Source organism: Cryptomeria japonica, chromosome 5 (assembly GCF_030272615.1).
Source record: "Cryptomeria japonica chromosome 5, Sugi_1.0, whole genome shotgun sequence".
In the NCBI taxonomy this organism is placed as follows: domain Eukaryota; kingdom Viridiplantae; phylum Streptophyta; class Pinopsida; order Cupressales; family Cupressaceae; genus Cryptomeria; species Cryptomeria japonica.
In genome coordinates this window covers 308,317,799-308,331,314 of record NC_081409.1, presented here as the reverse complement: position 1 = coordinate 308,331,314, position 13,516 = coordinate 308,317,799, and the positions used below count along the sequence as shown (strand labels likewise).

General features: G+C 35.4%; 1 protein-coding gene across 1 annotated transcript; it reads left to right on the top strand.

Moving 5' to 3' along the window:
- The first annotated feature begins 8,126 nt into the window (after nucleotides 1-8,126).
- LOC131045022 (glycerol-3-phosphate acyltransferase RAM2-like) lies at nucleotides 8,127-10,571 on the top strand. Its single transcript, XM_057978529.1, has 2 exons — nucleotides 8,127-8,759; nucleotides 9,615-10,571. The coding sequence occupies exons 1-2, from the start codon at nucleotides 8,127-8,129 to the stop codon at nucleotides 10,518-10,520; spliced, it is 1,539 nt and encodes a 512-aa protein (XP_057834512.1). The 3' UTR covers nucleotides 10,521-10,571.
- The last annotated feature ends 2,945 nt before the right edge of the window (nucleotides 10,572-13,516 follow it).

Below are 13,516 nucleotides of genomic sequence, written 5' to 3'. Positions count from 1 at the left end.
AGTGTAGTTTGGTATGTAAATCATGGTGTTTTCTCTATTCCACTATTCATATCAATCAGAAAGTGACATCACATAATCGTTATATACTCTTTTCAAAAATGTATTCTCATGAACATGCTTTGCATGTGGCCTAACAATATTTTTTTATAGAGATTATTTATTAACAATTATAATTATTGCAATATAAAATTTCTACAAAGGGATATAGTAAATAATAAGTCTCATATAAATGATCTATGTTCATATTTATTTCAGAAATTTAATATTGGTTTGTATTTTTAGTATATAGGTGAAATGGATGTAATAATTTAAAACATTTAATATAAATTTAATTACATGGGATAGATTATTATTTTAGTTTTATCTTCAAATTTTAATTTTTCAAATGTCAAATCTATAATATTAATTGTTATATTCATTTTTTTTCAGAAAAATTAATTAAAAAGTGAAAAGGGATCTTATTCAATGTATTTTTTAGTTGATTATATTTAGAACAATAGTAAAATTATATATTTTAATTTATGTTCTCTTACTTACTTGATTATTCATATATAACTAAGTTCTTTGTTATCATCAATTTGTTTTGATTATCACATAATAAATTCATTGGTTGATCCAATGACATGTTCATATAACTCAATAATCAACATATTCATTTCCATATAATTCCTTGTGCTACTTTGCACTCTACTTCTATGGATAAAATAATGACAAGAAAAAATAAAACTTAAAAGATAAATCTTCAGCTCATGTGAAATATGTATCCAACATTGACATGAAATGATCAATAGATCGTATTCAACCTAACTTGTGTATCTTTTCGAAAGTGAATTATCAAACATACTTTGACACCATAATATAGACTACCACAATATATACAAGCACCCTTTTAGAGGTTTTCTAATATGAAATTATAGGTGTCTCATAGACCTTGACAAATGGTTCACAACAATCCAAGATTGATAATCTCAAATAACTTTTCTAGATCTTTTTTCACTTTATAAATTTATATCTTACTACCTTCAATGATGAAAAGATCATCAACATATGATATCTACATGTACAATTTACTTAACCTAAAATATTTTGAAAAAACTGATGTGTACATAAATGTTGTTTAATAATGATCTATCATATCTAAAATGCTTAGTTTAAACCATATAAGGATTTGGATAATATATAGTTGATTTCATTGTCTTTACTAAAAAAATTAATTGATATGTCTAGACATCTTTTTAAATATCTCCATCTACAAATGCAATTTTGTCATATCAAACTTGATGTTTGTGTGGCACGAGAGTTGGTACTGGTTTGGTGTTGGATTGTTGTCCAAGTTTGGTAGTGTTGGAACCTTCTTTTTGTGGCAACCTAATAACTTGGGAGTTGGAATGAGTTTTGGTCAATCATGACCTTAAGGCTACCTCCATTCATTCTTCCCTAATGTATGAGTCTTTAACACCTAAAGGACCTTTTTGGAGCTCACATCCACATAGTTTCAATTTCATCCATGGTTGTATTTAGGTGCAAATAATAGAGGGATACTCCCAATAGAGTGTGTGAGGAATTTCAAAATGGGATGTGGATGTTTGAGTAGTTGGATAGGTTCTTGGTAAATCACCAAAAATCTTGATGCAATACATGACTAGATATTGGAAGTGTGTGAATCAATACTCTAGTTGTGCATGTCAAACCACTGGAAAAAAGGTTAGTGAATTTATTAAAATATATTTTAGAGAAATACAATAATAACATAATATGATTATTGAAAGTGTGTGAATTAATACACTAGTTATGCATGTCAAACCATTGGAAAAAGGTTAGTGAATTTATTCAAAAGTATTTTTGAGTAATATAATAATAACATAATATGAAGAGGTCAAGAAAACCCACGAGACCCTATATGGCTAGAAAGCACAATGCCTCCCTATACGCTATCCATGATGAGATGGAAAGGATAGGGGTAAAAAAATAGAAGATGCATGGAGTCCTTGGCCATTGTGAGGCCCTACCCCAATCCATCCTATCTCTTCAGCTATTTTCATTTTGGAACTATTTTAGATGCTAGTTTTGACACACTATGGATAGAGAACTTTACATGGTCCCATGATTTTGGTAACATTGATATATATGGATGCTTCATTTCTATGCCTTATGGATTATAGAATATTATATGATTCTAGATTAGGGTAATATTGTGATGATGCAGGTTATTATCTGAATTTCAGAATTTGTTATAATGTTAGAAAAATGTTTGCATATCTTGTAGATGGATCAAATTTTGAGGATTATAATAAATTGCTTTGATTTGTGATAAATCGTATTTTATAATGACGAGCCTTTGCAGAATGAATGTATTGTATTCTGATTATGTGTTATATATTATATGAGGTTATTTGGGAAGTACTAATGCTTTAATTGAGATGTGCAGGAAATTATCCATGTGACCATGGAAATATTATGGAGAATCAAGCCTGGGCCAATGTGCGTTAGTAAAACCAGGGGTTGTCTATTTGGAGAGACAACACCCCGTATGTACTGTATTTTATTCGTAAATGTAAAATGTTGCATGAGTGTAAATGGTATTTATTGGATTGTTTAAATCATTTAAGGGACAATTGCCATGTGTGTATTGTGATGTGGAATTATTTTGTAGTGTCACTTGACACCTATGTAGTATGTTGTGTTGGCAATTTGTCATGTCACCTTTTTGAGAGTTTTATTTTTTGTTAATTGTTATATCTCCTAATTATCCTTGAAGGAACCAAGAAATCTAGGTTAGAGAGCCACAAGGAAGGTCAACTCAAAGTTGACCCGTAGGTTAACTTCAGGTGGACTTTCTGAAGGTCAAATCAACTCCTAGATTTAATTTTAGAGCTTTTCTATTAGGCTTCATGGGGTACCTATGGGTGAAGGCCAAAATTGGCCATGTGTCTTTCCCTTAGGACTTGTTTAACCACCCAAAAAAGTGGTTTTCCCAATATGGACGAATTCCATCTATAGGAGTGCCATCCTTGGTAGGATAACCTTCTTGGAGATAGTAATCCCTCTTCCCCATTTCCATTTCCCTTCTCTAGGTACCTAGGTTAGGGAGGATGTAAGACCTAGGGAAGACCAATCCAATGGGGGATCCCTCACTCTATCCAAGAGGTTGGAAGGAGTGAGAGAGGCCTTCTTAGGCTAAGAATGGAAGCTTAGAGAGCTAATCACCCACTCTCCATCCTTGGAGATTTTTGGGGAAAAACTTTGGAGGAAAAACTAGTTTTAGGAATAGAGGAATTTGGGGGCCAAGAAATTGCAGAAAGTTGTGTGGATTGGGCAGCTCATCTCCAACTAAGTCTAACATACTTATTGGCAGATTAAGGTTGGTTGTATTCTCTTTGTTTATGTTGTTTAAATTGTTCCTTCTTTTGAAAGAAATGCTTGTGAAAAGAGTTGTGTATATGTAGATTGTTGTAGAAAAAAAAGAGAAATGTAAGTTTCATTTTTATGTTTTTTTTTGTTTATGTGTTCTTGCTTGGGGAGTGTCCAAGATCTCCTACTCTTGGGGGAGTAGGATGATCTTGGGGTGGAAGAAGCATGACAGCCTTGGGTGAGAGGCTCTCCTTAAGGAGAGTGATCTCAAGGGTGTCCTTTGTGACCCTTGCTGCATAGCCTTGTGTATGCATTTGGGGGTCATAAGGGGAGAGAATATGGCTTTGAGCCTTTGGGGGGAATAAGGTGTGTGGGATGAATCTATTGTGTATTTTGTGTTGCCATGAGGTGGCTTGGGTTATATTTTGGCTGCAGTCTCCCCAATGGTACTTGGTCCACTTCCACCCGTAGATTTATCATCACAAAATGTGGTGAAAGTGTAGCTTGGGATGCGAAGGTGTATGTTTGAGTATTTGCCCTATTGTTGTATTGTATGCTTGTTTGTAACCTGTCTAGAACTTGATTCTCCTAGCTCGGGGGTGGCTTCTGGTAAGCCTAGGCTGGGAGGTGAGCATCCCATGGTCACAGTCCTAAATCTTGCATGCAGGTGGCTTGGGAAAAAGACTAGGAGTTGCAGTTTGTTTGGTTGCAGATATTTCAGACTTAGATTTCTATTTAAATGTAGAAAAGAAAAGAAAGAAAATGTAACTTTATGATTTGTAGCAAAAAAAAAAAAAGAAAATGTTTATGTAAATATAGGGCTTAAGTTGATTCTTTTTTTGTTTAAATATGTGTATTATTTTATTCTATGTGTAAAGATTAAGAAAGAGAAGACTGGTTAGATTATTCACCCATTTTTATATATGGGCTATTGTAACTTATTATTCTGGAAGGCAATGTAATTTTTATTTAATTTTTGATGTCTATGATGTTGCTGTAGACTACATCTAAATCTGGTCTGTTAACTTGTTTAGTTACTGCAAAATTAAAGAAAAGGAAAAAAAAAAAATGCATTAGGTTTCATGATTTACTTGCATAGTTCAAATTACTGTTATTTTATGACTGTTAAAAAAAAAAGAGAACTAGTATTTTTATTGCTGTAGAAAGTAGTATGTAAGACTACTAAATAAGAAGATAAACAAGACCTATTCTTAATGTTGTTAGAAGACTAAGAACAGAATGTTTAATGGTTAAAATCTCAAACCATATAAGGGTTTTCAGCCCTATTATTTCAACATTTATTTATATATATCTATAAATATATAAGTATATATATTAAAAAATATATACCTATATATATATAAATATATATATATATAAACTGCTAAATGTGCATACCCCTGCAACAACAAAAGAAGAGATGTATTCTGAACTTGTGCATCCCTGTTACAGAATATATAAAAGATTATATATTGCTGTGTTAAAAATAATTCAGAATAAACTTCCTAATCCTAACCCTATATATATATATATCCCTGCGTGGGAGAAATATATGTATAGACTTGAAACATGACAATGGAGATATACAAATACATATATAAAAATATGTATATTGATTTATAAATATATATATATATATATATATATATATATTTATATTTATATTTATATTTACCTAATGATAAATTTAAAAAAAAGAAATATCATTAAAAAAAAAAGGGGATCGTAGCACTGGCCGAACCACTGTGTGTAAACATAGTGGACGGCTCTCGGGCCGTGCCACTGTGTTTACCCACAGTGGACGGCACGGGAAATGCTGAGCCACTGTGTGTAAACATAGTGGACGGCGCTCGGGCCGCGCCACTGTGCTTACCCACAGTGGACAGCACGGGAGGTGCCGCCACTGTGTGTAAGCATAGTGGACGGTCCGCGGCCGCCACTGTGCTTATACACAGTGGACGGCACCGCCGTCACTGTGTATAAACACAGTGGCGTCCGAGAGAGCCCCGCGCCGCCTCCTCCACTCATCCCCCCCCCTCTGCGAAAACTGCCGCCTTGCCATGGCTATCGTGCCCTAATCCGCCTCCGTACCTGCACTCATACTAAACAAAAAAAAGTAGTATAATAAACCCTAACCCATTTCGGGTTAGGGTATAAATTAATAAGAAATTTAAACAAAGGGTAAATAAATAGAAATGCAACCCTAACCCAATTTCGGGTTAGGGTTGGCATTTTTAAATAAAGGATTTCTTTATTTAAAGGGGAAAAAAAAAAAATTAAAATTAGAGAGGGGAGTTTATTTAATGGGAATTTTAAACTTTGATTTTAATATATATATTTGGGGTTATTTTAATAATGGAATTATTATATGTCCATTTATTCTTTAGGGGATTAAAATTTTAATATAGTAAAATTAAAGGGATTTAAAAATGAAGGGGTTATTATAGTTGGATACACCATACATTAAAACGATTAATTTATTTAATTATTCAATAGATTTTCCCCAATATATTTGTACGTTAGGAAAATTTAAAAGGAGAAATTGTAGAATTAATTTTATGGACCATAAGCCCTTGGTGACCAATTTGGGCCGAATTTAATTAAATCATCATAATTAAGGGGTTAGAAAAATTAGAATTGGCTTTAGCTTATTGTCGGTCTTAGTGGGCAAATGACCTTATAGAAATTCGAACCCTCATCGGTTGGATTTAAATAATAAATTTTGCATGAGCATCAATTAATTATTGGTATTCTCATTATATGAATGGGAATGATTAAACTCATGAAGATAACCAATTAACCTTTGTTTTTAATTAGCGACAACTTGAGTTAGGTAATTGAGCTAGCCAATAATCCGTGATACTAATTTAATCTTCACTAAACTAGTCGCTCGTTCGAGTTGGTTAATTAATTAACCCAACCTTAGTAAACAATTTTATTCTCACCCTAGATAAGACAAAACTCTAATAAAGTTAATATTATTATTAGGATATATTGCGAGTTCTTGATGTCAAAAAAAAAAAAATTTGTTCCGTTTTTGTGCCCTAAAGTTTGGGCACGACAGCCATGGGCTTTGTCCCTACCACTTCATTGGTCAAGGCCACTCCTGACTTTGCATTGGTCTTCTCTAGTTTTGGGATTGGTTTGAGTAAATAAGTTTCCTTTTCTAATAAAGTGCTTACTTTGTGCCAAGATTGGTAGGACAAGGGTACCCCCAAGCAGTAGATCATCACTTTGTGTCTATACTGGGCAGTTGTTTTGTGTTTTGGTGGACCCGGATTATTTTTGTTTGCTAGTTTTGTAGTTTAGGTGCTAGCTCTCTATTCGTCCTACTAGGTTTTTGTTGTGTTTGGTAGGGGGTTCTTTTTGGGTAGTTGCACATCCCTCATGCACTCTTGGTGTCACTTTGCAGTTATGTATTGGTATGGGCCTATCCCACTTTTATTAATCAAAACACAATATGATTAATATGTGTGATGGTAAATTAAGTGTTTCAAATACTTGTTTCTTATGAACGTTTATGGAAAGTTTGCATTACATGTATTCTATCTTTTCATTTCAATAGTAGCATTCTCATATTTTCACAAAGCTATATTGCACTCAAATCGTTTGACAAAATACCTTCCACTAAATATTCAAGAAGAGAAAAAACAATTGACATGAAAGTTTATATCATTTAATACTATTATATTTGATATCCATTCACAACCATAAAATTGGTCAAGGGTGTCAACCTAGGAGAAAGAGATCCTTGTGATTTGAGAATATCCCCAATGTAGTTTTCAATATTACTAGCCCTTTCAATATTACTAGCCCTTACATAAACAAACGGGTATGGCATCAATTTTAATAATCTACAATAAGATAGAAAAATCTTCATACAACAAAACAATTATGCACATTAGAACATTCCTATGATTCAAATAATTGATTTGACATAACATGAATTTAAACAATATTATACTTTATACAACTCTACTACAATCCCAAGATATTCCTCATACCAATGTTGATCTCTATACCTTTTATAAACCAAAATCCATGGATAAAAAATCTCAATTCTTCATCATAATTTCAAATTATAAAAGAACCTATCTCCAACATTTAATCTTCGTAATAACACTTATCAAGTATCAGTCTCAACTCTTCTAATTTACGCGCATTAATTATATGTGAATCCATAAAAGATATTTATGGATTACATATTAGATAAACCGCTTTCCCACATGAGATAGATACGTGAAAGTTAATCAACCTTCTGTCTTTCTTTCTCAATAAAATATCTTATTTTGTTGATGTGTATTTAAGAACGATTTTGATATCTCCTCCTAAATCTAACCGTTTCTATACATAGAAACAAATGTGAGTATTTCAGTCGAATAAGAATGACAGAGGTCGAATGTGTTTTGGGCCCACGGCTGAATTGCAGGCAACAAGAAAAATGAAGCGCGTCGGTGAACACAATGCCCAATTTTTTTGACATTTAGCTTACCTATCAGACTCTCAATAGCACATTCTTAGAAATCTCAGCTCAATTCGGAAATACCCACTAAAATCAGCTCCATCATTCGCATAGATATTCACGATGAGTTCTTTTAAGAGGAAACCAATGTAGAGATTTCAGCCATATTCATTGAGATCGTCCCTTTCTTTGTCCCACTCATTCCAGGTTGCCCCACTATGTTTATAAATCCATTCACTACAAGAACAAGGTTTCAAAGGAATTCAAAATAACTTTGCAGAGTAGAATAGGATAGGAAAAAAGTCCTAGAGAAATGGGGACGCAGGCAGCCTATAGTTATAATGAAAAGTTTCCAACGGTCGAAAAATGTGCAAGCATAGGAAGAGAAGCTCAGACGGTGGTAGCAGACATGGATGGGACTCTCTTGAGAGGAAGAAGCTCATTTCCTTATTTCGCTATAATTGCTTTTGAGTTGGGAGGAATTTTGCGCATGGCGTTCTTGGTCATGGCGGCCCCCTTGGCTGGCCTGCTATATTATTTCATGTCAGAGACCGCCGGAATTCAAGTGCTCATTTTTACCACCTTTGTTGGGGCCAAGGTTTCGGACATCGAGTCCATTGCACGGGCGGTTCTTCCCAAGTTCTACTCGGACGACCTTCATCCGGATTCATGGCGAGTCTTTTCTTCTTGCGGGAGAAGGTGTGTGTTGACGGCCACTCCGCGCATCATGGTGGAAACTTTTCTGAAAGATTATCTGGGTGCGGACATTGTCATTGGGACTGAGATTTCTTCAATTGGAGGGAGGGCAACTGGGTTGGTGAAAAGCCCCGGAGTGCTGGTGGGTACGAAGAAAGCTGACGCCGTGGAGAAGGCGCTCGGTGAGTACGTTCCAGACGTTGGTCTTGGAGATCGTAAGACAGACTATCCTTTCATGAAACTCTGCAAGGTAAAAAAAATATTTTTTTAAGATAGAGAGTTTTCTTTAAGTTTTTATTTGTTTAGATGGTTTACATATCAAGTCAAAGATTAGAGTGTGTTGTTTAAGTCTAGCAGTTACACTTATTTTATCTTAATCAATCATTGATACATTTAATCTCAATCTTTTTATACTATACATAGAGAAAGAAAGAAGAAAGAAAGGACCTTTTATAGTCAACGATGCCAGCAATTTGTATATGAGTTTACAGATGACTTACAACAATATGGCACTACCTCGTACTCCTAGTAGGAACCACCTAACTGTGCTACAAACGGGACGTACATACCTTACCCCTTATGAGATTTGAACTTGTAACCTCTCTTTCAACATAGGTCAAAGCTTAGAGTGTGTTTTTTAAGTCAAGGAGTTACACTTATTTTACCTTAATCAATCATTGATCCGTTTAATCTCAATCCTGATATACTATAGATAGAGATGAATCACTAAAGAAAGTCAAAGCTTAGAATGTATTGTTTAAGTCTAGTGATTACACTTATTTTACCGTAATCAATCATTGATATGTTTAATCTCAATCTTCTACTATAGAGAGAGATGAATCACCAAAGAAAGTCAAAATTCAGAATCTGATGTTTATGTCTAACAGTTACACTTATTTTACCTTAATCAATCATTGATATATTTAATCTCAATCCTATTATACTTTGATAATTCTTCACTTGCTTATATATTTCACTTCATATATCTATCATGAAGTGATTTTCACAGATTATGTGATCTTGAGACTCATATCTCTATACTAGTTTATAATTCTCTTGTTTCTACTAAATTTCTTAATCTAATAGTGTTTTTTTGTGTGTAAAGGAAGCTTACGTGGTGCCTCCAACACCCAAGGTGGAGGCCGTAGGCAGAGACAAACTCCCCAAGCCGATTGTTTTCCATGATGGTCGTCTGGTGCATCGCCCCACACCGATTCTAGCCCTCATTACAATTCTATGGTTCCCAGTTGGCTTTCTATTGGCATGCCTCCGCATAGCTGCAGGTGCCCTCCTCCCTATGTCCATCGTCTACCATGCCTTCTTCTGCCTCGGTGTGCGAGTTCACATCAATGGCACTCCACCACCTGCCACAGATAAACACAAGAATCGAAGCGGCGTTCTCTTCATTTGCTCACACCGCACTCTGTTAGATCCCATCTTTCTCTCCACAGCCGTTGGACGTCCTGTTTCAGCAGTTACCTACTCCGTCTCTCGTGTGTCTGAAATCTTGTCTCCTATAAAGACAGTGCCTCTGACCCGCGAGAGGGCGAAGGATGCGGCCATGATAAAGTCCCTACTAGAGGAAGGTGACCTGGTAATATGCCCCGAGGGGACAACATGTAGAGAGCCCTTCTTGTTGCGCTTCAGTGCACTTTTTGCAGAGTTGACGGATCAGATAGTGCCCGTGGCCATGCGCAATGAGATGTCAATGTTCCATGGCACTACTGCTCGTGGGTGGAAGGGCATGGATGCCTTTTACTTCTTCATGAATCCTAGTCCCCTTTATGAAGTCAACTTCTTGGACAAGGTGCCTGTGGAGCTCACTTGCACTGGTGGGAAGAGCTCTCATGAGGTGGCCAATTACATTCAGAGGGTCATTGCGGGGAGTTTGTCATATGAGTGCACTAGCTTTACTCGCAAGGATAAGTACAGAGCTCTTGCAGGGAATGATGGTATCGTAGCTGAGAAGAAGCCCGGTGGCCTAGTGCCCAACAAGGTTATGGGTTGTTGAGGCTTCTCCTCTACTCTTTTTGCTGCTTTGTCTCCTATATGGTGATCTTGTTCAACCTTCATTTCATATCCATTAAAATAGGGTAAAATCGTCTTTATGTAGTGGTTAGATAGTAGAATGGAAGTGGAAGTCTATAAATTTTGTTTCACTCAAAATTTGAGAAAGGCCTTACTAGTATTTTGAAGCTCTTATATTCATCATATAGCATTTAACATGTACGAGCTTGAGCTTATGTATTGACATTAATATTCAGTTACTGAATTTGTTTCAATTTATTTCTCTTTGGAAGAAATTGAATTTTTTTTAAAAATATAAAAGCTTGGGTAGAAGAAAGGGAAGAAATAGTATTATATAAGCTAGATTAAAGTTAGGATATGCATTTTGTTGACGATAGTTATTTATATGATAATTGGATTTAAATATTTATTTTATTCTTTATATTGAAAGTTATGTGAAAGCAAAGTTTAAAGAAGTGTTTTGTTTAAATTATTTTTCTATTAATTTCTAATATTTTTTAGGTGAAATATTTATTTTTTATTGAAAAATTTCAAAAAAATTTAATTGAAATGAAAATAAAAGTCAATTTATTCCATTGAATACAAATACTTTTATGTTATCAATCTTCTCTCCTCCCATGTGTCATATAAAGCACAAAAACTAATTTTGTCTTCTTATTTTATTTAGTTTGAAATATATATTCTTTCATTATGTCAATTAATTAAATGAAAGGAAGTTTCAAATGATTTTATAACCTTGAAGTCTAGTGGCTTCAAAAAATGGATATGGAGGATGGCAAGGGAAATCACATGATTATTTTTATTTGAATCCTTACTATTATAAATTATAGTGATTTTTAAAATGTTATTAGAGTAGGATCTTGACATTATGTGTACCCAAAAAAAATTCTACTCAAAATAGATTGTTCTATTTGATCTTAGTTACCGTTGTGCAAAAAATATATTCAACTTCCTTTTCCATTTATACATCTACTTGTTATTTTCATTGTGTAATAATATTTATTTTATTGTGGTAAAGGTAGTGACACTATTTCAATTGAAATTAAAGCTCTTAACTGAGAGGCTTTATAGTTGGACTCTAAAGGACTAGAATGCAAAATTGTTTAGTTGAGTACCTTTTTCATATATGTGATGTCCCCGATATAATTAGATAATAAAATTAGAATACTTTATTACATGGCCCCAAATTTAATAATAAATCTTTCGGGCCCTTTATTTAATTAGATAAGTCAAGTTTTATTTTGGTCATGTTGGCCCATTTTTAACCATTCAGGAAATTTCTCGGAGCCCATTTTTATGGCCGAGTCTGTCATTTTTTTAGGTATGTGAATTTGGTGATTTATTTGTATGTGCAGATTCCAATTAGAGTTCAGTTGTTAGCCATTTTGGAGGTGGAAGATCCTCCCTACTTGGCATCCACACTTTCAGTGGGAGTAACTCCTCACCCTCCTCTGCTATGCCCACAGTCCGAGATTTTTGTTGCATCTGAATTTCTACTTGCATGTCTGGTGTGTTCATTCTTGTGTAAAATCGTGTTAAACTAATCATATTGTCCAACATATTACAAAACCATCTTTCTGAGGCCGAGATTATTTCCACACCAGAGAATCAACCGACTGAAGGTAGGAGCGTACGAAGTGTAGGGCCGTATGGTGGAGGTTGTACTTTGCAGGGTGTATAGGGTTGAGTTGGTTGTATGGTGGGTTGGTCGTATGATGGAGTGTATTAACTATACGGTGGAGGGTGTTAGCTGTACGGTAGAGGTAGCAATTGACCATGCGGTGGAGTGTGTTTTCCATACAGAGTGGACCGTACTATGGAGTGTGTTGTCCGTATGGGGTGGAGGCTATTGATCGTATAGGGAGGTGGTGCTATCATACGTGTATGGTACACTACATTGGTATCAAAGCTGGTGATCTTGCCAGCCTGTCGGGTAGTGGATGCAGGTGTACACTAGAAGGAGGTACCGTTCTACCGACCGAATGGGGGAACCATAGGATCCTACAAAAGAAATCATGACACTGTTAAGGGATCTAACTAGAAGCCAAGCTCGACTCAATTACACCATGGTCAGAGGGGAACAAAGAAAAAAACTCATGGAAGATACATTGTGTCAATTGGCATCATGAAAACAAATGGAGAGAGCGATAATTCAATCACTGGAAGGTTAGATCCACAATGTTCAAATTCCTAACCGCTGATGCCAAATTTTCCCCTAAGAATTGAAGCACCATGTAGGGAGCAAGAGCCCACTTTCCAGGAGTTGCAAGCACAGTTGAATCAAGATTGGAGGGATGCTAACCTTGAGGGAGACATATCCTTCAAGGATTATGTCGAGCTGCAGATGAAATACTCAGGCATCAGAAGTCGTGGCTACTATGGCTACTATAACAATGATATCAAATAAAAGGTTGGTAAGATTAATTTGTCACCTTTTGATGGGACCAGAGCAACCTCAACATGAGCTTGGGTGCAAAAAGAAGATACCTATTTCCAACTTAACCCAATACCTAAAGATAAATCTATCAAATTTGCGGCATTTCACCTAGAAGGAGTTGCTCATGAATGGTGGCATCATGGAATGATCACCCTCGACCACGATCAGATAACTTCATGTGCCAAATTCACGGAGAGGCTCATAGACCATTTTGATGGAAGAGATCCTGAACTCAACTTCAAAGAGTTGGCTCAACTAAAGCAATTTGGACCGGTGGATAGTTACATTATAAAATTCCAGAGACTATCCATTTTGGTAACATATATCGCAGAGAGGAGATTGGTAGCCCTATTCATGGACGAGTTGATGGAACTAATGAAGGGCTGGGTGAAAGGGTTCAACCCCAACACGCTCATGGAAGCAATTAAGAAGGCCCGTGACATGGCGATATCTTCTTCCTCTAGAAACTTTCCACATGCCAAACCACCCTTCGCCCCAAAGGAGAAGGATTTCAAAACCTTTATGAAGAAGTCGTCATTGGA